The sequence below is a fragment of the Miniopterus schreibersii genome (genome assembly GCF_964146895.1).
Source record: "Miniopterus schreibersii genome assembly, chromosome: 2".
Lineage (NCBI taxonomy): Eukaryota > Metazoa > Chordata > Mammalia > Chiroptera > Miniopteridae > Miniopterus > Miniopterus schreibersii.
Genome location: NC_138102.1, coordinates 142,878,851 through 142,905,368, shown reverse-complemented (window position 1 = coordinate 142,905,368; position 26,518 = coordinate 142,878,851). Strand labels below are relative to the sequence as shown.

The 26,518-nt window shown below is 39.1% G+C and overlaps 1 protein-coding gene across 4 annotated transcripts; it reads right to left on the bottom strand.

Annotated features, from left to right (window-relative positions):
* Positions 1–732: 732 nt before the first annotated feature.
* Positions 733–26,353, bottom strand: RACGAP1 (Rac GTPase activating protein 1). 4 transcript variants are annotated; one of them, XM_081127417.1, is made up of 17 exons: positions 26,259–26,353; positions 19,042–19,130; positions 13,579–13,781; positions 12,142–12,278; positions 11,102–11,171; positions 9,385–9,438; positions 8,665–8,745; positions 8,205–8,322; positions 7,514–7,644; positions 6,657–6,821; positions 5,310–5,405; positions 5,029–5,227; positions 3,656–3,761; positions 3,363–3,495; positions 3,082–3,217; positions 2,280–2,388; positions 733–1,949 (listed from the first exon to the last, which is right to left on the bottom strand). In XM_081127417.1, the coding sequence occupies exons 2-17, from the start codon at positions 19,124–19,126 to the stop codon at positions 1,874–1,876; spliced, it is 1,899 nt and encodes a 632-aa protein (XP_080983543.1). In that variant the 5' UTR covers positions 19,127–19,130; positions 26,259–26,353; the 3' UTR covers positions 733–1,873. The 4 variants fall into 4 exon arrangements, with proteins under 4 accessions (XP_080983543.1, XP_080983541.1, XP_080983544.1 ...); XM_081127415.1 differs by having other exon boundaries at positions 19,042–19,126; positions 26,259–26,333; XM_081127418.1 differs by having other exon boundaries at positions 25,851–26,290.
* Positions 26,354–26,518: the final 165 nt, after the last annotated feature.

Here is a 26,518-nt window from a genome sequence, read left to right as displayed (position 1 = left end):
TTAATGGGCCATCAGTTCCTGCATAGGGAAGCCTTGCCTTCACTAACATTATACAATCCATTTACTTCCTCTGCATTAGTGACTTAAAATGCACCTTGGGGAGATACTACAGAACAGCAAATATGGAGCCGGGCCAACACTAGGCTTGCAGACATGTAAGAAAAGGGATGGCACTTAGGACAAAGTTTAAAAAAACAAAACCTAACAGGCATGTGCGTGCAAAGGTGGGGAAAGGGGAGAAGGGACTCATCCTCGTCAATTTGCTGAGGCAGATGGGCCCTGCTGTGAGAGCTGCCACCTCCTGGGAAAAAAGCCAGTAGGTTGCCTCCTCTCTCCGCAGTTACATATTAAGCCTGCAACTGTTTACGTTCAATCTCAGACACATTCTGTTCACCAGCTCAGAGTTCCGAGTGCAGGTGCCCTCAGTTAATCATCCCAGCTCACTCCAGAGTCACTCCCAGCAGTGAAGGATGTTCCTTCAAGGCAGCCAGCCAGCCAGAGTCGTGGTTTTTTTTAAATCTGCACCATTCTGGTCTCTAAAGACTTGTTTAAAAGTTTGTTTGTTTTTGTTTAAAGTAGTTTCTTCAAATTAGAGGATAACAGTCACAGGGACAATTCTAGGACTTCAATCTGGACAACGATAGAGACAATGAGAAACAAAGAAACAAATTCCTGCTTGTAGTAAAGTTTGAGTGGGGGAGGGAATGGAGATGAACAGACTCAAAACACTTTGAGGGAAAAATATTTTCTTAAAAAAGGTGTTAACGGTTCCTTTCCAGGACAAGAAAACCAACCTCACATTCATTTTGAAAAAACTATTTACTTTTTTCCAAATATTATTTCAAATATGTGTTTTACAGACAAGGGTCAATATGGATCATAAATGTTCTATAGAAGAAAGCGTTTTTATAGACATGAAAATAATTTTAATAAAAGAAAATACTCATATTTATCTAGATGTGGCTATGTTACACAGGAAGGTTTCAACATCCAAAGTGCAAAGACAAAATGACTGTGGCTTTTCTTGCCACACAAAATATTGACAATCTCCCCTGTAGCCTACTCTCAATTGTTAGTGGGATGCCAAGTAGACAGCATACTGGCCTCTAGGGCTCCAAAAGACAGGCTGGGCTCAAACATCAGAATAAATTCAACTCATGAACAAACAGGCCTTGACCCCAACCAAACCCAAAGTCCAGCCAGAGGCCCATTAGAGATAAATACAACAAGTGTCACTTTTACAAAGTTGTGCCACTTAACACTATTAAACCTAATCCATCCAAATTAAAGCTAAGTATACACCCACCACTAGTTCTGTCCTCACCCTATCCATTTTTATGAAGGCTCCATGTTATAGCTCCAGTTCATCATGGGGAAAGGGCAACGTTCAAGTTCTCAGGAGCCACCCTAAATCCTCTGTCCAAACCTGTTTTTACCCTGCCCTCCCACCTCCCACTGAGAAAAGTCAATTTTACTAAAGAGGTAGGGCTTCTGTCATTGTCTCGTGGAAATAAGTTCTAAATAACACCAGAGAAAGGTCATTCTGTGAGCAGCATTTAGCTTTAAGCCAAAGGGACGAGACCTCCACTCCACAGCCCCCCCAAATCACAATGAATTTCATACTACCCCTCTACCCCATAAAGAGCTCCCATCTAAAAGCTCCCAATGACAGCACAAGGTGTTGATGTTACATTACTTGAGAAGAAGAGGAAGATATATATAGTTTTAATAAAACCCCCATGCACAATTAAACTTGATTAAAAGCCTGGAGAATGCTAAAAGTAGTAACGAGTACAGGAGGCTGCAGAGCAGAGAGTACAGGTGTGCCGTTCCTTGCAGTCAGTAAACGCTGGTAGTAACAGGAAACATGACTTCACTTGAGCATTGGAGAAGCAAAAAAGTTGCCTTGTCGTCCTAGGTTGGTGGCAGACTTGCTTTTGCTCCCAAATCTAAAGAAAAAGAGAATAAACTGGAAAAAGTAGTCTATAAAAAAATGGTAAAGGAACAACTATAATATGAGGATGTAATCAACTAAAAGGAGAAACCCCTCAAAAACTACTCTGTAAGCTACTCAGTTATCTGAAATGTGAGGGGAAACAGTAAAGACCATTAGACGGACCCTTTGAAAAAGGGGGATCCTTATGGCTCCAGGTTTCCTTTTAGTCTGTTGCTAGCTAAGATCTAATTCAATCTTTCTTTCAATTAGCTTCAGTATGATGGGAAAGAAATCTAAGGGAGCAGAAGTTTTTTATTCTCCTAAGCAGGCCAATTCTGCATACCTGGGCGTGTTCCTGGTGAGGGTGGAACGGACTCTCTGCGACAGGGAGCTGGACGAAGGAGTCTTGAGAAGCTGATGCTCAGGAGTGGTCACAGGCCCCAGTAAACTCACTTCAATTAAAGTTAAGACATATTTTTAAAGGAGGGGGGGGAAAAGAAAGCACCCATGTAGATGGCCAGTTTTAAGCTGAAATCCCTGTGAAGCACATAAGACCGAAGGCTAGAGACCTAGCAAAGTCCCAGAGATCATTTCTGTCATCATGTAATACACCAGTGCATCTTCTGAACTATGGAGGCAACTGCTCAATGAATTGCTGACATTCACTTCCTGATTTAGGCATTCTCAAACTTCACTTCACAAATCTAACATCTGACCACTTGATTTTTACCCATATTAGAAAAATTAATCTGCTGCCTTATAATGAAAGAACAGATCTCCAATGCCAGTGGGGATGGAATGAAACCACCTCATACACTTTTGGTGGCAATACAAACTGGCAAAGCTTTTAAACAATCAAGCTGGTAAAACATATTAAGAAACATAAGAATAAATTATATATAAATTAATATTATATCTATGTTTTTAAAAATTTCCATATGGGTAACAAAAAATATAAAAGAATTTTAAAAAATCAGGATAGTAGAACTGTATAAATTCTCCTTTAATGTTAGAATTCTCAAAATGAATTTAATTTTTATTGAAAAATGGGAATTTCAAACAACTCTAGCAAAGGCAGGGAGAGAGCACATGACCAAAACTGGAGAGGGAATAAGGTCCTTTAAAAAGCACAACTTAAGCCTTACCTTTAATATCTGGTGTCTGCGGTGTTGAAAAGGCATTTGAGTTTTCAATGACATGCATGGGGTCAATGTTCTCTTGTTCCACCATCATGAACTGACTCCAGTATTCCAGGGGCAGTGAGAGCAAGCGTTCTAGCACCTGAAAGCCACCAAATATGTTAGTAAACTTCCAAATCTCAGGGTTTACCTCTCACCGGTCTCTCATGTTATCAGGTCACACAAGTTCATATATATGTACACACACACACACACACACACATATACATGTATATATGCTTGCCTACCTTGGGCTGACGCTTGATATCCTGTAACATTGTCACTGGGTCTGGATTGGGCACAGCATGGGCAACTATTGTAGGGCCAAAGACTTTAGCCAGATTGGCAACATCCATTTTAGTGTTTGGACTCTGAGCCACTCTAAGAAAAAGGGCATTAAGTTAGAAGACTTGCTCCTCCACTTAAACACAGACGAAGATATAAGTGCTACAAGAAAACAATTCACCTCCCTGACACAAACCCAGCTGTCTTCCCTTGGAAAATTCCCTAACTCCCAGAAACAACTTTCTGCTGTACTCACCTCTGCAAGTGAATCATGAGGAAAGCTAATGTGTCTCTGTTGGCCTGGGGCAGCTCACCAACAGCCTGGTACATGGCAGCTATGCTGTTGTCCTCATCTGTGATTTCTGTAAATGAAAAGAAAGCACCAAGAGGCCTAAGACTGCTTTCCCTTGACAGCAGGCTTCCAAGTTATCGACCACAAAGTCTCATCTATACAGTAAGCTTCTGAAACTTCTGATTAGGTTCATGACTACATCAGACTCTAGTTTCATTAACAAGCAGGATACTGGCCAACAGGTCAATATTAGAAATCAGAACTTTTAAAAAACCCGGTCTTGCAGTTAGGGAAAGCAGCTAGCAACCCATGTGTCAGGAAGGCAGACATACAACTGCTATGACTACAATGAACAAGAAGGTATTGGTTCATAAAACATGCTTATGAGCCTACTATGTGCCAGGTACTATTGGAGGAGTTGGTCAAAAAGCAAATATCTATCAGGTAGTAATACATGTAATAAAATAAAGCAGGCAAGATGCTAGAAAGTAATGGGAGCTGTTAATTTAGACAAGGTGGTCAGGAAAGGGGTTTCTGAGGACAAGATATCCAAAAAGAAACCTGAAAGAAATAAAGAAGCAAATCATGCAAATATCACTTCAAGCTGAGACAACTAATTTGAAGGCCTCAAGGAGGGTTGTTACGTTCTAAGAATTGCAAGATTTACACTGTAATTGGAGAGGAAAGAAAGAAGGGAAGGGTATAAAAGGAAATGATGTTGGAGACATAACCAGGAGCCAAATTATGTAGGACCTTTGGGCCATGCAAAGGACTGGGTTTTATTCTGCGAATGAAGGGAAGTCATTGGAAGACAATGAGGACAGAAGGGACATCATGTAATTTAAATGTTAAAAGAACCACTCTAGCTACTCTACGAGGATCATACCATAGAGGGCAAGAGTAGAAATAGGAAAAACAGGAGATTCTTACATCACTCCAGAGCGAGGGATGTTAAGAGTGGTAGTAGCAGGAGGCGTGACAAATTTCGAATTTAACCTACATTTTACAAGACGTTTGCAGACAAGATTTTCCAATGGATTAAATGTGGAGTGTTAGGATAAGGAATTAAAGATGGTTCTAAGTTCAAAAGGCCAACCTAAAACTTGACCATACAACAACAAAAAGCAACAATAACAAAAACCTGTAAGAGCTCTATACAGTTTAGACAGGAAGAAAACAGGCAAGGGCAACATGATATAGTTATTTATCCATCAAAGTACCTGAATATATACTACGTTTCAGGCACTTTACTAAATGGGGATAAAACTGCAAAGAAAAGAGGCAAAAATTCCTGCCCCTTGTGGGACTCACACTCAAGTGTTGAGATCTGTCCTTACCTGCTGCTTCCATAAAGGTCTTGTTCAGCCGAAAGGTCAGAAGGGGTTCTTTGAGGTTCCGAAGGAAGTCTTTCAGGAAGCTACAGATAGCATGGATGTCATCCACTTTGCTGAGGAGGGGTACAGTTTTCACTCTGAGAAATTTCTCTTTCAGTTCTTTTACTGTGCGGTCGCAGCCTGAGACCCGATACAGACCTGTCTATTATTGAGATGACACTCTCAGTTAAGAAACTCCTGTTAACACAAGTAACAAACTCACCCTCTCCTAGATTCACACTTACCTCGGTCAGCCCCCTCTGCTCAATCTCGTTTACACAGTGGACAATAATGGAGGGGATCATTGGAGAAGTCTGGGACACATAATCTGCCAGTATTCCCTGAAAAGGGAAAGTTTTAAGTTATCATTTTGACCATTTAGACCAGCAGATCTAGACCAGTGGACAGAACCATCTCCAGACTAATAACTCAGGCTAGGACATCATGTCTACTTTAAAATTCCTATTCCCAATGCATATATTAGAACAGAGACACTCAATTATTTTTCCTACCTCCACACCAGGACTGATTTATGGTCACAGATACCACACTCTTCATGAACAAGCAATAAAACCACTAGCTACAACTGCGTCCTTGCTTCTCTTCTACTCAAGGGCATCAGAAAACAAGCAATGAGATTACAGGTATGGCCTTTAATATAAACTAATTTGTTACTTTAAAAAAGAAAACCTTTTAAATTATTCTTAGTAAGGAAAATAAACACAGCTCAATTGCTTGTGACACAACCCTACTTATAGGGGAGAACTCCATGGTACTATATCAGAGTACAGAAAATTTGTACTAAAAAATCTTTGCACAAAAAATCTTTGCACAGATAAGATTTCTTAAGATTAGGGGAAAATAGCATTTAATTAGCTGGGGGTTGGGTAGTAGCTAACTCACTTTGCTTTGACTTGCTAATGTTGCTTGTACAATAAATGCTTTCTTAATGGATTGAACTGATTTTTCAAAATAAGCAACCTAATCTTAATATCCTAGTGTGGAGTATCTCTAACGTAAGAGAAAGGATATTCACAAATGAAATTATATGTTGGCTAGGATTTGATTCAAAATAATTCACTGGACAGGGCCAAGAGGAAGAGATGGAAATATTGATAAATCAACACTGGACATGAATTAGTAATTATGGAATTTGAATGACAGAAACCAGGGATTAGTTATACTAATCTTTCTATTTTTGTATATATTTCAAATTTTACAAAATAGGATAGGATGAGGAGGGGAGGGAAAGGAAGGAGAGGGAAGAGGAAAGAGGAGAAAAGGAAGGGGAGGGAGGGAAGGAGAGGATGGAAACAGGGGAGGGAGGAAGTGTGAGGAGGGAAGAAGGGAAGGGGAAAGGGGATGGGAGGGTGGGGAGGGAGGGCAGGTAAGGAAAGAGGAGTGTGATCTAGAAAGGTTATGAGACAGACAAACCCAAACAGGACTCAAATGCAAGTTAACATTTTATAATTTCTATTCATTATTCATGGAAGAAAACATACTTGGCATCATTAATTTTAGAACAAAAATTGACATTCAGCTTTGGAAAAGCTAAGAAGCCATAACACAATGATGCTTCCCATAGGTCGTACCTCTCCAATCTTAACAGGTGTTCCTATCAGGGTAGGAATGCAGGGAAGGGGACAGCGGTCCCGACATTCTGGATGAGAGACAACACGACAGTCTCGACACTTCAGAGACAGCTTGCCAAATTTTATTCGCTTTCCACACGGAACACAAGATTCAGGTTTAATAACCTGAGAATGAAACGGGCAGAAGGAAAAGAATGGTGTGAATTAGAAAATTATCAACATCATCAACCAACGTTAAGCACTTAGCATGTGATGAATAACTTTCTAGTCCTTTTACGCATATCTGATTAATTCTCATAATAACCTTAAAAAATAGGTATGGTTTTGTTTAACAAATAGAAGCAAAAAGAGGCTAACTTGCATGAGGTCATCCAGCTGGAAGGGAACAGTGAGTGTACAGTAATGGAAAGAACTTGTTTATAAGGAGTCAGAAAATCTCCAAGTTAACTATGCCACTTACTGTCATGTGGCCCAAACAAATCAGTCAACTCCTCTGAGCCTGTCCATTTGCTTGGGTTTTTATGAGGAGATCAAATGGGACAAAGTTAAAATGTTTAAATTTTAACTTAAAGAAAGCATTTATTTAATAAGCATAAAACATAAATGTATATCACTAAGAAGCACAAACTGCTTCTCAAAAGTTGCTTCCTTTGAATTTAGTATTCCTCCCAGCATGGAAAGCTACACATCTTTTGTAATTCAGCAGTGGCCCCTGCAGAGTGGGACTGGAAGGAGGAAGGAAATTAGACATTTAACTTTATAACACTAGAGTAATGAAATTTGTTCCTGGTATAGATTACTCTCACAATTAAAACATTAAAGGTGCTCAAAAGAAAAAGGAGCAATCACAGATTTACCGTCTTAGAGACAAAGTCATGCAGACGCATTCCCCCGTTACTCTGGGGAGTGCTGGAACCGTCTGTCTCAGTTCTTGGCTCCAGCGGCCTGCTGCTCAAGGTGGAGTCACTATTCCAAGGCTGTAAAGTACCTAGAAAATAACCAACTTTAACCTTAAGTCTTAAGTATTTTGTTCCTTCTAAATTTTAAGCTCAATTTTAATATAATTGGTAGATAACCAAAAATCTGTAACCATAATCAGAAGTGAATAGCCTTTTATTTCATTGCCCTGGCTGGTGTGGCTCAGTGGGAGCATAATCCCAAACACCAAAAGGTTGTAGGTTTGATTGCCAGTCAGGGAACATACCCAGGTTGAGGGTTCAATTCCTGAGTTGGGGTGTGTACAAGAGGCAACCACTTGGTAATTCTCTATCACACCAATGTTTTTCTCTCTCCCCTCTCTCTCGCTCCCTTCCTCTATTAAAAAAAAATCAATAAAAAAATTTTTAAAAAAAGAAGTGAATATAATGGCTACACACACAAAGTATCAGGAATAACAAGTTACGCACTAGTGGCATAGGCCAGGCTAGAATTCTAAGGTAGAGCTTGACACAGTGTTCTGGCCATCAGTAAGCAGCAGTAAGAAATTACCCAATACATCCAATCCCAGCCAGTTGTTTATATAGACAATTCAGCCACAACCCGGCAGACCTGTTTTCCTTCGGCTTCTCGTCCAATATGGAACAGTTTCTATAGTGGATGTAGCTTCAATGGGCCCACCATCATTGGGAACAGTCACTGTAGTTTTTGCAACTATGGATTCATTCCCCTGAAACAAAAGTTGCAATGAGGGAAGGACGAACATTTGAATCTAATTTCTCCTCCACTATAGGGTTTTGGAACACTTGAAAAATTCCTGAGTCTTTGTCAGAACTTAAGGCCCAAATCACTATTAAGTCGAAATCTCATACTTTAGAACAGAAATATAGGCCACATACAAGCAACTAAGTTGTTTACTTAATCAGACTTATTCCACTCATATGGATGATAAGGATCCTATTATATAAAAAACTCTCACCAACATTTCTCTTAAAATAATACTTGCAATGCTAAGGGCCACTAATATTTCATGTGTTCAAGACCACAACTCTCTTGGCCTGACTATTCTTACCTGGTCTGCTGTGGAGCCAATGGAACGAGTTTTCTTTATAGGTCCAGGGGGACCATCAATGAACTGTCGGCTATTGGAGCGCTAAAGGGGGGGCAAACACCAATAACTTTAGTGCCAAGCAGATCTGAAGCACAGAAGATAAACTTATTCCATTAAACAACTTGGATCCAAGTCCTAGGTTCCAGGGTTATGGTAAATAACAAACAATGTGCTCTCCTTCATTGCCTATTTCCATATGAAGCTTAAATTGTACCACCAAAAAAAATGTCTTCAGTTCCCTTGAAGTTTGTAAGCTTTGGAAAAATTAAGATCACAGCACCAGAGAAAGTAGAGCTGTAATCCTTTTTAAGGACATGAAATCTTTGGAAACATATTAAGTACCCTAAACAAGCACACAAAGACAGATCTCTGCATATCCTGTTATACATACATTTCACCTGAAGCTTTCATTAGAAAACAAAAGTCCTGCGTAAAAATTCATATCACAACTCAAAACAAACTTAAGTACATCCTTTTCCACATGATGACTGAAGTGCAAGCAGCCCAGAACAGTAAAATGGGACAGGATTCTGTCCTGAGTTACCACCCCCAGCACGGATTTATTTGGAACATGTTTAACAATGGGTAGAGCAACACGTCAGAAATGCAGTATTGTGGCAGAATTTCCAGACAAAACTCTTTTATTATTGTTACTTTATTAAAAGAAAAAGAAATACATACCCTCTTTTCTCTCTTCTTCAGTTTGAAAGTCTTTACCAAAGAAGAATCCCAATCCTGTTGACAATTACACTGTATTAATTTCTTTCTTTAGTTAGGCCTCCCCTAAACCCTGTACAAATAAATTTACAGAGAACTTTAAAGGCTTCTTGAGTCAGACTCCCTAACTTACAAGTTGAGGAAAGGGAGAAGAGGAGTAGTGTCTCAAGTTCTGTAGCTATAAAGCTGTAGTAAGTTAACATGTTTTCTTTCCAAAATTGAAGCTATTATAATAGAATCAGGAATCAATACCACTGAGGCAAGAAAAGGTTAAAGAATCAACCTCTGTCGTGATTATCTCCAGTTCCTGGTCCTTTGTTTCTGATTATTTTTGTAATTGGTTTTAGAACTTAGAGAATGTTAGGCACTATACTGATCCTGTTAGATGTGATCCTTCCTCTTAAGGGACAGCTGTTGTCTAATCAGATGTTCTGTACAATATAGCTACTTAAAAAATTCTAGTTTAGGTTTCACTTCTCTCAATCAGCTCTTTCGTGGGCCTAAAAGATATTCACCACTGAAGAATTATTTGTCTTTTACTGTGGTCTAGCTTCCCTTCCTTATTTTAACCGTGTGCATTCATATTTAGCAGCTACCTGTGAGACTTCCTTACTCCTGATAATCCCTGAAAACACAAAACCCAGAAACAGTTGTATATAGCAAATTGTAGCTTAGCTAAATAAATTTAACCTCTTCAATTCATGGTCAAATAATTTAACTACTAGTTGCTTGATTCAGCTTCAGTTATGACAGATATCATAGCATAGGTCTAGCTCCAAAATTATCTATTAGTATGTTTTAGTTTTATTATACATCCCAGACCTATTATTATTCCTTATTTCGAAAAGGTGATACCAAATATTTATATCTATAAAATGGCAATTATTTCCCTAGTCAAACACTTAATATGGACAGAAAACTCCTAGCCCATGTAACAAGTAGTTGTCACTTGTTTGGCTATCATCAGAAAACCAACCTCCAATAGCCTCCTGATTTATTGTTTTGTTTGCTAGCTTTCAGTCAGTAAAACAGGAAAACTAATGAACTACGAGTTCCCTGAACATCAAAGATTGAAATATCAGGAGATGACCTTTCATGCAGAAACACCATCAGAAGTTAAGAGAATAGTGTTGTCCTACAAAAGCAGGGTAACAAAGAGTTTAGACACGCTATCCATTGTTGATCAAAACATTATATAGCACCTGGAAACTGTCATCAGTCTTCTGGCTGAAGCTCCAGAGCACTGGTCTTCCTTCTAATTGTGAAGTATAACTAATTTTCCCTCAAGAACCAAACTAATTCAGAAATAAGGCACAAGTCTATTCTCCCTAAGAGCAACCAATAAGCCCTGACTGAACAGAGTTTTGCTAATTTTTTTTATTGCTAGCTGGGGCTTTAATAAGTCAAGATATAACCAATTAAGAGTACATGCAGCTCACAAATCCATTAAACAAATTTAACCTCATGCCAAATCCTGAATTCTATATTCTCACTTCCAGAAACTAAAAAATATATAAGCTGGTCTCTTATACTTTGTGTGGATTTATATTTTAAAATGCTAGCTCAGTATCTCTAACACATCAATTAATAACACAGTAATAAAGGAATTCCAGGAGGACAGCAGAGATATTCCTGAGGGAGCAGAAATATAAATAATTCTCAGAGATCAAATGTTCATTACCAGAGATTCATCAGTCTTGTCAAAGCTGATATCTGATAAAATGGAACCAGATTCGTCAATGGTTGACAGTCTATTGAGTGAAACAATACAAAGTTAGACACAGAAGACTATGGAAAGTAAAATCCACCAATACCCAGAACAAGTTACCGAACAAGTTACCTAACAGGTCAGGCAATGTCAGCAATTTCACAGCAATGCCTTCCTTCTGGAGATATCTCAAAGCCCAGACCTTAGTGTGGCGGGTTGCTTTTTATGGTTTTGTGAAAGAGTGTGTGTGCATGAACAAGTTCACATGCAGCACAGTTGCTTTTTCAGCAAAGGCCTTATAACTACAGCTGAAAATTACAGTCAGGGGTATGAGTTCTATTCCCTACTGAGTTTGTAATACAGGCTACTAAAAATTCACAAGGCAGAAGAGTGAAGTTTAATTTGATCCCAATTGTGGTTGCTTTCTACAAGAGAGAGTATTACCCAGCATTAGCTTTTTAAGAAATTAAGCCCGTACATCTTCTTAGTTATAAAGATTCCCCATAAAACAACCAGGCAACAAAATAAATAGCTCTAAGAGTGCTGACCTTTCCCTACATATTGTATTGGGGGTGTTAAATTCAAAGCCTAGTTGAGACTACTTTTAAAAGAGATGCAGTGGAACCAAAATTACTGTCTGGTGTTGGCTCACAGAAGGACTCTCTAAACCAGAAGAGCTACAAGCGCTCTCTGGAGAGTAAACACTGAAAGTATTGCTGAACTGCCACTTTCACCTTTAGGTTTCTTGGCAATCTGTAGGATTAGTTATTGATGTGCAATTTAGCACCAACATCAAAATTTTACCCATGGTGAAACATCTTAAGGAAAGATTAAAAAAACAAAAGAAATAGGGAGGCCCCTGTGCCTTTATTTCCCACCCACCCTTCCTCCAAAGTCTTTTCTGCTTTATTCAGCACACATTCCAGAAACAGTTTATTTAAGAGTTCAGATAACAAGAACTTCTGACAGCTGTATTGCTCGTGATCAGATAACAACAGCTGCAGTTCCCCCACCTTTTGTTCCCAGCATTGCCGATGGATGCTTGGCCTCTGTTGAGAAAAGCCAGAGCTGATTTTTGCTCCTCGCTTAGCTGAATGCTGCCAGATGTGTCACACATGAGCATCTCTCGGATCAGCTGAATCTGTCTTTCCTACAGACCAAAGCAGAGTAAAACATCCTAACTAACCAGGGGAGAAAGCTTCACCTCAAATTTATGGGATGGGCAGACCAGAAGACATTAAAATACAGCATTATGCAAATGAGCCTTCAGGAAGGCTGCTACACCAATAGCATATTAATTCACGTCAAGCCCAGATTGTGTCTCTGATTTCTGACTAGTAAAATGAACTCCATCTAGAATAGTGGGGTTTCTGCTACAAGACATTTAGATCAAACTGCTAATCCAAGAGGACAGAGTATTGCAAAATGAGCATCCCAAAATAGATTTTGCATAGCAAAAACACTTTAGTGTCATTTTATCAGGACAATTATTGGCTTCTTCTACAGATCAAAGCAGCCACCCACCTCTCTAAATGGTGGAGCAAAATGTATTAAAATGGATACAAAGCTGTGACACACTAGAACCAGACAATCTGAGCTTACTGAGGCATCTAACACTGTACCAAGGTGGATTAGTGCCTCCTAGTAAAGGGTTTTCTTTGTACCATGACCCACCTTGGTATATCAAAATGAAAGTGTTCTATGTTAGCCACACTGCTCAACTTGTTGAATATGTCTAGCCCTTTACCTTGAATCAGGAGCAGTGGTGAAGGAAAGACTTAGAGCTGCCTTAACTGTATCAATGACAAATACTAGCTATTGATATAAGCTATAGTTATATCAATACTAGTTATATCAATACTAGTTATAACTATATTGATATAGTTATATCAATACTAGCTATTGATATAAGGATGAGGATATTCTGGGTGGCATGAGAAGTGGCCAATTGTCTTGTGACTGATCAAGTATGATAGGATTTCCCTCCTCTTCCCCCTAATTTTAATTCTTTAAATTCTCATTTGAAATCTGTCTATTAAGTAATAGTTTTAAATCTAAAAAAGGAAAAAATTTAATTTTCAACCTATGGAGAACAGGATTATTAAGCTGCAATTTCAGCTTCAAACACAAGTTATTAATGGACAGGTTGCTTTTAGTTCTTTAATATGGAATAAGAAGCTGGATATTTCTGGTAAGCGGAAACATTATCAGACCCTGGTCGGGTAGCTCAGTTGGTTAGAGCATTGTCCCGATATGCCAAGGTTGTGTATTCGATCCATCAGGGCATGTAAGAATCAACCAATGAATGCATAAATCGGTGGAACAACAAATCAAAGTTTCTTCCCCCCCCCACCACTTCTCTCTCTCTAAAATATCAATTAAAAAAACAACATGATCAGATGCTGCGTCTCCCTCCCCCATGGTAACAGTTCTAGAAAATCAATACACACCATCTTTTCACAGTCGGCCTCAGCTCGCTGTCTCCGTTTGATCTCTACATCCACCTGATTGCGTGCATGCTTGAGCTTAACATCCAGAGCACTACGCTCAGTCTCTGCTTTCATCAAAAGATCCTTGTATTTCCCCAGCTCGTGGTCTGTTCTCTGCCACTTTTTACGGAAATCCTCAAAGTCCTTTGCCAACTGGATGAATTCTAAAGAAAGGGGGGAAACTTTAATAATTCAAGCACCAAACAGAGTATAAACGCTCTCATAAATTGAGTCCTCTGGTTAGTTTTACTCCAAATACATAATTAAGGGACCAACTAAACTGTGGGTAAACCCAGAGCAGATCTTGGATATACGTTCATCACTCTAGATGAGAGCTTTGTGGGGAGCAATTCCTGTTTCAACAGGCCACTTGCTTTGGTTTAGCCAGTGGCATCTGCTATGGAATAAGTAACTCATTAGTCACCTGGCTCCAGATGCAACACCAACACTGAAAGCTCCTTAACAGAAGGCAATCAAAGGGGGATACCTTTGGGGCAGCTGTCACGCACCAGGACAGTTACAGCTATAAAACAAAATCGGTCTCCTTTAGAGTCATCTATTGCTGTGCCAGAGAGACCTTAAACAACAAACTCAAATGTAACTGTTGTGGTATGCTCCAGTAGATGTAGATTAATATTACAGATGTCTAGGCCTGCAATTCCATTTAGCTATAAAGTTATACAAATATTGATTTGAAAGTAAAGAGCCAATTTGTTTTTTAACACTGCCCTGAAGGGTATATAAACATCCCAGTTAGAAAGATATAGGAAAAAAGACCATTCTAGCTTTGGGTGGATCACTGATAGAATAGGACTCTCTTCCAAGGTCTGCAATGACCGTATCACTTCCAGGGCAGTGCCTCAAAGCATGAAAACCCTAGTGGCATTCATTCTTATCATCTGCTATTGGCAAAGACTTTTCTTTACAATGCCTTACTATTTCTCTTTAACCTCAATCTATCTCTAATCATCACCTTTCACCAGTATCATGGAGGACGTTTCAAAGGTGTACATCTGCTGTTGGTCAAACTAACCCAGTTTACAGCTGAAACTAGGCCAAATTCACACAAGGCTAGCAGATTCTTAGGTAGTAAGGGCACTTTTTCTATTTGAATTTAACCTAAGAGCACAGAAACAATATAGTCCCCTTTTAAAGCAACTTTAATAATTTGACTAAATTTCATACTTACAAATTAAAATTAGGGTACCAATTCAATCTACAGAAACCAAGTCTTACACATAAGGAAACTTTAGTTTTTAGCAAAAAAAGGTTTTAGCAAAACAAGAATGACCGGCCAGCAATAGTGTTGCTCAGTGGTTGAGTGTCAACCCTGGGACCAAGAGGTCACCGGTCCAATTCCTGATCACGACACATGCCCGGGTTGCTGGCTCTCCCCCCAGTAGGGGGCATGCAGGAGGCAGCCAATCAACATTTTTCTCTTTCTCTCGCTCACTCTCTCTCCCCCCCCTCCCTTCCTCTCTCTAAAATCAATAAAAATATTATATATATATGTGTATATACACACACACACACACACACATAGTGCTATATGCACACACAAATATTTAGGACATTGAAAAATAATTTGAGAATGAAAAGATTTCCATTTCACCTAATTTTGCTGGCTTTTTTGTTCTTTAGGATACTCCTTGATAAGTTTTATTAAATTTAGGTTTTCATTCCTGTTCAGTTGATTGGAATACATTACAGGTCTCACTGAATTGGATGATGGAACTCAAACCAAATAAAGTATCAGTTAATTTCAAGGAAAAAGTTCCTATTTTAATAGTACAAATTATTAAATTACCAGCAGTTAAACTTAGTTTATTAGATTGAAACCAGAACATTTGCATACATGACTGTTATTACGTGTGTTTTTTAATCCTCACCGAGAACATGCTTAGAGAGAAGAAGGGAGTGAGAAAGAGAAAGAGAGAGAGAAACATCGATTGGCTGCTTTCCGTACATGCCCCAACTGTGGATCAAACCCCCAACCCAGTTATGTGCCCTGACCAGGAACTGAACCAGCAATCTTTGGGTGCACAGCACAATGCTCAACCAACTGAGACACTCTGGCTGGGCTAAGTTATTACTGTTTACATACAATTCTGTTATGAACTAAGTTTGGTATGAAGGGTCAAAAGGCCCTTTAGACCACAGAACAGGAAAAACTCTGATGTTGGAGATGAACACACCTGGGCCTTTTTTTGGCCAGTTTGTGGACAACAATTCGACTTGGTACTAGCCCATCGCATAGTACACATTCAAAAGAGTTATTAAATTCAAACTATCTCCTTATAAATTATAAAGTGCAGCGTGGCGGGCATCGCTCAGTGGTTGAGCAATGACCTATGAACCAGGAGGTCACAGTCCAATTCCCAGTCAGGGCACATGCCCAGGTTTTGGGCTCGATCCCCAGGACAGGGCTTGCAGGAGGCAGCTTATCAATGACTCTCTCATAATTGATATTTCTATCTCTCTCCCTTTCCCTTCCTCTTTCTGAAATCAATAAACACTTATATATTTATTTTAATTCTAAAATGTGATTAACAAAAAGGAGAAAGGAGAAGGGACTTTTCCTTCACACAAATTGAGGATAATCTTTGATTCATTAAAAAAAAAAATCAGGATTTGGTTTGTATTTCAGCAAAGATTAAAGCAGTTAAGAAATCTTGTTTTCTCAGTTTACTCCTCCTGGGGCCTTTGTTCTTGGGCCCTATATCCTCCCCACTACCCTCAACGCTTCTTAAGAGCAATTACCATGTGTCTCTTTTGCTCTTTTGTTGCTAGTGCCTTACACTCTGCCTAGTACATAGTAGGCATTTAAATATTCATTGAACGAATGAATGAAGAATTCCTGTTCAGATCAAATTTAAACTCCAGGGACCAAGCCCGCCTTACCAATCTAATCAAGCTTACCTCCAACCAACACACAATACTCTCTAGTTAATGCAGTTTGTCCCTGCCCCAGTACAGACCCATGCTCATTTCTGCCTTTTCTCACTTGTGATGAAGCTATGCACTCCAAATGGAATGCCCTACCTACTCTTCATGTACCCATTTTTCTAGTCCCATCTGCTCTATGAATCCTTTCCTAATTTGTTTGTTCCACATTAAATTCTTCTCTACTTCCCACAAGCATATATTTTGATACTTGTATTATCTTCTGTTTCATGAGAAAGAATCCTGTCTCTGAAACTTAAATACTGTAATCTTCTTGAAGATAGGCACCATATCACACACACTTCAGTATCGCCTAATGTGAAGCATAGCATAAACCTAGCATGGTGTTGGTATACAATAGGCACCTGATAAATACTATTATATTTATTCCTAATTTACACACCAACATCAAAAAATTCAGGCAGCTTGTAATAAAATAAAGATAAAAACCATGTAGACTGGGGAAAACAAAGATAACAAAATACCTAGGATATTAAAATCATTTTATTTGAATATTAACCTTCACTCTGATCTTTCTTGGACTTAGCTTGGAAAAAGACTGTACAAAAAGGAGAAATTTGAAGTTATGATGAAACTCAAGAGTAAAGAGTCGGGATACTTGGGCATGGGAGGAATTCTTAGGATCAAAGAAAAGGACAGAGACTGGGGTGGTTGCAGAAAGAAGACTCTAGAGTCTAGAAAACACTAAGTCACTTTAGTTCCTCAAAAGCCAACATTCCAAGTTAGGGATTTAAGAGGAAGACAAAACCTCCATTTTATAACAGAAATCAATGGGAAGATATACATTTGCTTATAAAATATGGGTATCTGTAAAAATAAATATCTTGCATATTTTTTGGCATAGTTACTTCCAAAGTATTTTCACAACTAGTATCTCACTTTATGCCCAATCCTCACAGTATTCCCACAAAGAAGATAAAGACATTTAAGTTCCTATTTTACAGATAAACAGACACAGCAATAACCATTAAAAGCCAGCACTAGTTACTGAGACTCCAAACCTCAGATTCCTCTCTCTGCCCCCACATCCTACCAGCTGCCTCTTCCTAAAGATCTTATTCTCACAATTTCTCCTACTCATTTCTCCTTATTTCCATCTTCATAACCACCATCCCAGTCAGAACTCCTATGGCGTCTTTCCTGAGCAACGGCAACCATGTCCTCCTAGCCTCCACCTCTAATGCAACCTCCAACTCTACAGGGTAATCTTCCAACTGCATAGCTCTGAGTATGTCACTCCCTCTTACTCCTAGTCCCCTCAAACCCCACACCCTCTTGCCTCCACTCAGGGTGTTCCCCTGACCCTAAATCTCTTTCATCTCTGTCTTTTGGTATCCTACCCTATATCTAAAGATCAACTCGAACCCTACTTTTCTCCATGAAGCCGTTTAGTCACCCCATTCTCTCAGCTCGACATGTGCTAGAGGCTGTGATAGGTTCTCACTAAATATTTGCTGAATGAACCTGAATTTTAAGAGCCCTTATTCAATACTCTTCCCCACCAAACTCCAAAGTAATCCATCGTCTGAGATGATGTGATCTCAAAAAGAAGCCTAATTAGTATGCCATGATGGTTACTGAGCTGGTACCAGATGATAGGGTCATGCAACAGCTATTAGAGAAAATAGAATATTGTTCTGAAAGGCCTGTAAGTGGATAAGAGCTATTAAAAACATCAATCAAATTAAAGGAAATACTGAATGGCCTAAGCAAGATGCCATATTAAATACTGTAGGGATTTTTTTTTTAAGTTTAAGACATAGTTCTTACATTACTTTTATATCAATGAGGCTGACTTAAGAGCAACACTTATTAAGTATTAATAAAAACCTGAAATAGGCGAGGATGGCAACACAAAGAGAAGATGGTACAGAATAATTCCCACAGATCACTTAAGTCAGTGCTACCAGCCCCCCTTCCTTTCTCACTAATCTACTTCACTGATGACTGTTTATCACCACCTCCTTTTTCTCCCTAGCTCTCTACCCAAGCTCAATCCTTTATTACTAGGCATCAAATATATGAAGTAGGTCAAAATGAATAATCCCTCCTTCAAAAAAGAGTTGTAACATTTTTCTCCTCTTCAATTGAAAATGTTCTATAGAACACAGGGAAAGCCCAGGATAAAAAAATGTAGACAACTACTCTCTAAAAAAAAAGCAACATCCTTGAAAATTCAGTAGATTTTGCCAAAAATGAAATTGGTAAGTGTTTAGTGAAAAAAGAATCTTGATTAAAAAAAAAAAGTCTGGATAAAACCCACTTAAGAACTATAGAAAAAAGTGGCCATTTAGAATGAGTATCCCTTAAGCTTTAACCATGGATAAGTGACCATCACTTTCTTTTTAGGTAACCCAAATGGAAAACAATTTTCAGATTGGAACACACTTCAGCTTTGTAGAAAATCCAAGTCTGAAATCTGTTTTCTCCCTTCACACAGGCCAGCTCAGAATGACTTACGGAGTTCATTTCCTTCACTGAGAATCTCCACCCGGCGTACAAGCTGCTCAAACAGATTCCGCAAATTCAGCATCGTAGTATCCATCTTTCTGCCAAGAAATCAAATATACATTAGGGGTCCTGCCTTCTCCCCAAGACAAAAGATTCAGTCACAATCCAGTACAGTCACCAGTGACTAACATCTGGTCTCTTTCATTTGTAGCTACTGTTGTAAGAATCACAAGTCAACAACTTGTGTAATCCTTATTATAAAAACAAAGTTGGAATGTTTAATACTCATTTGAAAATTAGAAAAGCATTTCAGACCTCTGAATATAATACCCCCTTCCTGCCTACTGCTTTTCCTCCACTCTGCAATCACTACATAGAGCTGAGAGGAAAGCAATTAGGGACAAGCAGCTCAGTTGATTACTAGGTGACCAAATACAAAATGTGGTTCTTAGTCAAGCATATTGATTAATAACATTTCTGCCACTTTAATCCTTCTGGACATTGAAGACCTTTAAGATAACTTAAAGATTTATTTTTAATTTCATTTTTAGCTAGTACCCCTGTTGCATCTGCCTTTAAAATGCAGGACACGGTCAGCACATTTCCTACCAACAGCACAGATGACGTCACACGAGTGATTAAGTGGGGAAATCGCCAGCTCAGCAGCACAAGAATTATTTCTGTAATGCAGGGCTCTCTGCTGGACTGCGTGCAGGGACTATGTCTAATAAATTTATACTAAGTATAGGCAAAGGCTTATGTTATACCACATTCTGGCATCAAGGAGACAATACACCACCTTCACAGTTAGAAGGGCAAACGAAAAATCATTTGCTACTGTGTTCTGTATAGTGAATTTCAGGCTTTGTATCCCCCCCCACCCAAAGACCTGCTGATATTATATTAAAAATGGTGTCCTTACTAGCAGTTCTGCTCCGAATAGGCTTTAACTGGGAACACTGAGAAAATAAGGCCTTCATTTAACAGTCAAGAAAGAAAGACATCAACTGGATATTACATAAACTACCAAGGAAATAAAATAAAAAATCAAATTTCATTTAAAAACTTAATGTCCTCAGAAATGCCTTATGTTTTGCCTAATCACCCCTTCAACTTTCTAGTCCAAGTCTTTATTTCATGCTCTAAATAAAATTTGAAGAACTCTTTTATGAAAGTTTAGTGATTTTAAAATGTTTATAAAATTATACCATATGCTATGAGGGCACGAAAGAAAAACACACACAAAGGACAAAAGGAATATATAAACATAAAGGTATTTTCTATTAAATGCTACAGAATTATTCATTTGTACTTGTATGATGATTGCTCTAATAGCAAAAAAAGCTTTCAATTCCAAGCTTACATGCAATATATACCTGAATCAGGGCAGGAAACCAAGATTTTCAAATGGCAATGTATCTGTTCCAAGCCACATAATCACAGCAAGCTGCTAAGCAACCAGACCAACAAGTTTATTACAAAGATCTTTCTCTAAACTAAGAACAAAACTAAAATCATAGCATTGAAACTGGCAGGAAGAGATCTGGAAGTTATGGAGAAGCCCATGGATTTAACCATATGACAAAACAGGCAAATATACTCAAATGCTAGGAGACAGAAGCAGGAACGGGGCATTTAGAAGCCTACTCAAATGATTTCCTTTGGCTCCCAGTAAAAATGGAAGGCACTGATCACTTTTTAATATATCTTTATTGATTTCAGAGAGGAAGGGAGAGGGAGAGAAAGACATAGAAACATCAATGATGAGAGAGTCACTGATGGGCTGCCTCCTGCACGCCCTTTGCTAGGGATTGAGCCAGCAACCTGGGCATGTGCCCTGACCGGGAATTGAACCTCAACCTCCTATATCATGGGTCGATGCTCAACCACTGAGCCACATCCAGCCGGGCAGACACTGATCACTTTTAATACAGGACATTGATTTCTTATCTCAGCATTCATCTGTATATTCTGAGACTATAAGACAGTAAACTCAGTACCTAGAAAAACTTCTAAGAATGCAGACAAGAAAAATTTCAGTGCAACTAGTATACTGAAAACTGGTTGTTAAAAATTTTTTTATCAGGAAGTTTTTATGTCTTAAATGACAATACAACAACCTGATCCTTTTCTCCTTTAAAAGAAAACCTCACATTTTCTCAAGTTCCTCTAGTCCATTATTCTTCTTCCCTATGTTTTTTGTGCATACCACTCCCTAGAGTGAGGGTTTGGAGGAGGTACTCTGTCTTTGTTAATCCTCACCTGAAGATTTTTTTTTTTCCATCGCTTTTCAGAGATAATGGAAGGGGGAAGAGGAGAGAGAAACATCAATGTGAGAGACACATTGACTGGTTGCCTCCCTCAGGAGCCCCGACTGGGGGTGAGGAACGAACCTGCAACCGAGGTACCTGCTGGTCACCTTTCAGTGTGTGCATGGGTGGAGGAAGGCACTCGCTGTAAACACGGAGTCACACTGGTCAGGGAGGGAGGTAATCTCTTGAAAACACAACCTGATTCCTGAAAAGCCTAAGGACACAGAGAACCTACCTGTGGACATCTCATCATAGTAACTGTTATCACACATAACTACACTATTCTAATATGATGCCTAGTGCCTAGGAAATAGTTGTTTAACTGAACTCCAGTGCTATACTGTAAAACAGCAAAGAGGTAACCCTAACTCTTTCAGACCGCCATTGTCTCCAAATTTAGAATTTTACAGTTACAAGTAGTTTGATTATGGATTTTTCTCTATCATTCTCTCTCAACACCAGACATTCCTACAGTTCAATCTTCCAACCTCTCAAGAAATATATCAAACTATCCCACTTTAATCATTAACATCTCTACAGACTACTCACCCATTTATCTCACCAGCCCTAGCCTCTCTCCTAACGCCAATTATGGAGCTCTCAATTTGCTCAGGATGCCCCAGATGCTGGGCTTGATTTTGAGATATTAGTCTATTTTTCCCCTCATATATATAAAGTAAAAAACATAACATTACAGTAAGCTAAAGCTATTATTGAAAACAAAATTATAAATTTAGTGTAGCCTAAGTGTATAGTATTTATAAAGTTTACAGTAGTGCACAGTAATGTCCTAGACCTTCACATGCACTCACCACTCACTCACTGACTCACCCAGAGCAACTTCCAGTCCTGTCAGCTCCATTCATGATAAGTGCCCTACATGGATGTACCATTTTTATCTTTTACACCATATTTTTACTGTATCTTTTCTGTTTAGATACACAAATATTTACCATTGTGTTATAACTGCCTACAGTATTCAGTACAGTACCATGTGGAGCAATATACATATAGTCTAGATGTGTAAGTAGGCTATACCATCTAGGTTTGTTTAATTGCACTCTATGATGTTCGTGCAATGAAAACCACATAAGGACATATTTCTCAGAACATATCCCTGTTGTGAAACGACATAGGACTTTATTATCAATTCCCCTATCCACTGACCTAAGCTACCTTACTGACTCCCAATTTCGATTCCTTAATTTTATCATTCTCCCAGTCACTCAGTTCTAAATCTCAGAATCACCTAAAGTTAGTCCCTTTCTTACAAGTATAATCACCAAACCTTGTGTATTATTACCATCCCCTCATCACTTGCAGGTCATCATCACTCACTTCAATAGCTTTGCTCAGTTGGCACTCAGGCACATACACCCTGCACTCTAACTTTACCATGTTTCTACCCTATGTCTCAGATAAACTATAAATTTGAGAAGAGAAACATTACATTTGGCACTACTGTACTATACATACATATAACTTTGGGTGAGTCAATTTCTGAGACACATCGATAAACAGGAACAATAACAGATGTTCTAGTTACCTCACAGAATATTATCAATTAATGTAGTTAAAAGTTTTATAATATGTAAATTGAACTTTATCATAAAAATATAGGGTATTATAGTATGAAATTTTTGTTTTTCCTTTGGTCTGACAGTTGTTATTTACACTATAGAATAGTGATTACCAAATCATAGCTGAAACTCAGACCAAGAAGAATGGGGGATAGCAAAATTTGACCAGGTCTAGGCTCTTAAACAAGCTGTTCTACATGAGGCTTGTCGTGTCTGAAGAGTTAGTTTTTCCTCTAAAATAGGTTTACTTAGGGTAACCAAAAAATAGCACTAGGAAAATATAATCCTCTTTTCTTTAGACACTAGGGGACTATCATTCATTTTTACTAACATTCTATAGAAGTGACTCTCAGGAATTAAAAATTTTTATAGAAGACAAAAGTATCTTTTTGCATCAGTACTAACTGTGATATCGCAGCCAAACTGTAACTCGAAAAGTTAAAACTTACTCATCCTATTCAATGTCGATTGAAAATGGTTTTAATTTTCCTGCTGGGTGACATTTTCACCCTCATGAATACTTCTTTATTTCTCCCCCTTTATTATTTAGCTCCATAGCTAGGAGATACACTAATGTGAAAGGAAACAAAAACAATGTCATATTGCTTTGCAGCTGTAAAACAGCTGTCACTTTTCACTACCGAGGCGGTTGCCTTTTGGGAAAGCTGAAATGACCTGTGTGGAGCAAGGAAATCAGTTTGTACAGCACTTTAAGCAAAAAGGTGCTAGAAAATCTCAGCTGTTATTGATAAGCCCCAGAGGTGGAGAAGTCACTGTTACAGGTTCCCAATCTGTGAGTATCCCTAAGGCAGCAATTTTGCATCACCGGGAAACAGTCTCAGCTTGATATGATTGCTTTGAGTCCCCAATTTAATTTCAATCACCCAGCCAAGAGACAGACATCGTCCGTCCTTCAGAATAACAGACTACTACAGATCTTTACTGCAGAGTATCCTGGGGGAAGTCTCTATTCTCTTCCTCCCCCTACAAACAACATTACTAAGAGACCTATACATCATAGATTTTAGATGCATCAAGGGTGTTAAATATTGTAAGACAAAGCAATGGAAGATTGCCTGAATTTTTCAGGAAGAGTTTTAATGAAAAACATCCTCACAAACATTACTAAATTTGGAAATCCCCAAGAAATCAACAATATAGGTTCTCTGCTACCAAGGAAAACCATTCCCCAAGACAGTCTAAATACTATAGGATTCTTTTATATGAAAGCATTTCAGAACAGTTCTTTTCCCCAAATGTCCAGCTTTTGCTTCACCATATAGAAAGCCCCTATATAACTGGCAGACAGAAGGAATATCTTGAAGGGGAAAAAATGTTCTTATGAGCAAATCAATTGCACAGAGAATAAACAGACTGTCCTGGGTCCAACAGGAATGGAAACTAAAAGAAAAGGACGAGTTGAATTATTATTTTTCAGAAAATTATTACCAGTTCAGTATATTAAGTTCTCCTTTTCTTCTGTGAATTCCCTTTATGAAGTGATCCATTCTTCAACATCTAGTATAAGTCTTTACCAACTCACGGAAGCATTCCCTAACCATTTCTCCAAAATGATCTCGTCTTTACATTTATTTAGCAAATATAAAACACTGCCTCATACTGTGAATTTTCTATGTTCAAAAAAATTAATTTTAATGGTGAAACTAAAACCTCACCACCCTAAATAACTATATGCACCTCCTTATCTGATCTTTGCCCATTATGCACTCATTTATTTCACAGAATTACAATCATAGATTGTACATAATTTTGTTTTGCTTTCTTCTATCATGTTTCCATTAAGTTCCAAAAAGTTGATGAACAATTATTCGTTTTGCTGGTCTATTCTTTGGATATTTAGGTAATTTCCAGTTTTTTTAGTTACATCTGCCTGGAACTTCCTGCATAGTCACTCCTCACCTCCTTCAAGTATTTATTCAAATGTCATTTCTCAGTGAGGTCTTTCCTAGACATCCTATTTTAATCCTCACCAGAGGATATGTTTGTTTTTGGATTTTTTTACTGATTTTTAGAGAGAGAGAGAGGAAGGGAGAGAAACATCGATGAGAAATATTGAACAGTTGCCTCCAGTGTGCGCCCTGGGGATCGAACCTGCAACCTTTTGGTGTTTGGAATGATCCACCAACTGATCCACCAGGCCAGGCCTAGCCACCCTATTTTAAACTGCAGGCTTCCCTCCAACACTTTTCTGCTTTATTTTGCTCCAAAGCACTTATCTCCATCTAACATACTTACTTACATATTAACTTACTTTGTTTATTGTCTGTCTCCCCAAAAGTTTAAGTTCTAAGAAAACAGAGATTTTTGTCTGTTTTGTTCATGGCTGAGCCCCTAGTACCCAGAACAGTACCTGACACTTGGCAAACGATTAATAAATATTCGTTGAATGAATGAATTGAATATCACCGTAGACAGTGTTTTTCTTCAGGTGGCTGTGTTCTTTAGATTTCCAAGGCTGGGATTACTATATCAGAGGGTAAAAACATCTTATGGCTCTTAATAAATACTGCCAAAATATTTTCTAAAAGGGTTGTACTAATGTACAGTACTTTCAGCAGTGTGCAGGCCTACTAGATTCACCAGTTACCTTTTTAAGTTCTATCACCCCCAAAATAAACCGCAAGCCCCTTTAAGACCAAATAAGACTGTCTTGTACTTCACATTCTGCACTTAATACTTGTTGAATGATTAAGCTACAGAAAAGGCGCCTTCTCATTAAAGAGAATGATAATCACATTTCTTTAAAAGGGGAGGCGGCTTATCTTCCCACCCACCCCACATTCTGCCTACGAATGAAATCCTGTGAAGAGAAATGTACGTGAAAATATAAATGTAAGGCCTCGCTGTTACTACGGCTAAGAATTAGGATGAGAAGGGCAAGACGTCATTGCCTCGGTCAGCTTACCTAGACACAAGTCCACAAGGGAAAGGAACTCCACTTTCAGCCGCCGCGGCCTCTCACATACCAGGGTCCTTCTTTCGAAAAAGCCCTGTTCCTCCGAAAACGATGGGAGTACTACCCCCCCAAACTCCCAAACTCTTATCTAGGTGACAGCCACGTCTTTGGGGTGGCCCCTGCCCCGTGCAAGCCACCACCTTTTCAAAAAGACGCCTCGGCTTTCTACAAAACACGGCACCAGGAGAGAAGCCCCCACTCCTCAGCCACCACCCATTTAGGCCGCTCGGGCTCCCGGCCCCGCCAGAGTCCCAGGGGAGGGGTTGTAGGTGCCGCCTTCTCCCCGCCACCCGCGGTGGCCACGGCTCACCGCTGTCGACGCTCTCCCTCCTACCACAAACTCAGCGCCAGACCAACCTCTTCTCGCAGACCCCAGAACCCCCTTAGCCGGGTCCGCCAGGCCCCTCCTGGGTTGGTTGCCTTCCGCTTCCCTCCGCGCCGCACCCAACGGCAGAGCGGCACCGCGCCGCCAGCTCTAGTTTGAAATCCTGCACCAACCAATCACAGAGAAATTTATTCCTCCCGCGCTGCAACGCACGCGCATCGGGGCCACGGAAGGGGCGGGGACAGAATTAAGCATGCGCATTACCACAGAGAGACGCCAAAGGTAGTCATTT

Coding starts and splice junctions, on each gene's coding strand:
- RACGAP1 (XM_081127417.1), bottom strand. CDS start 19,126: ATGGATACTACGATGCTGAATTTGCGGAATCTGTTTGAGCAGCTTGTA. Junction 9,439..11,101: donor ACAAGACTGATGAATCTCTG/GTAATGAACATT, acceptor AATTGTCAACAG/GATTGGGATTCTTCTTTGGT. Junction 5,406..6,656: donor CACCTGTTAAGATTGGAGAG/GTACGACCTATG, acceptor TTCCCTTTTCAG/GGAATACTGGCAGATTATGT.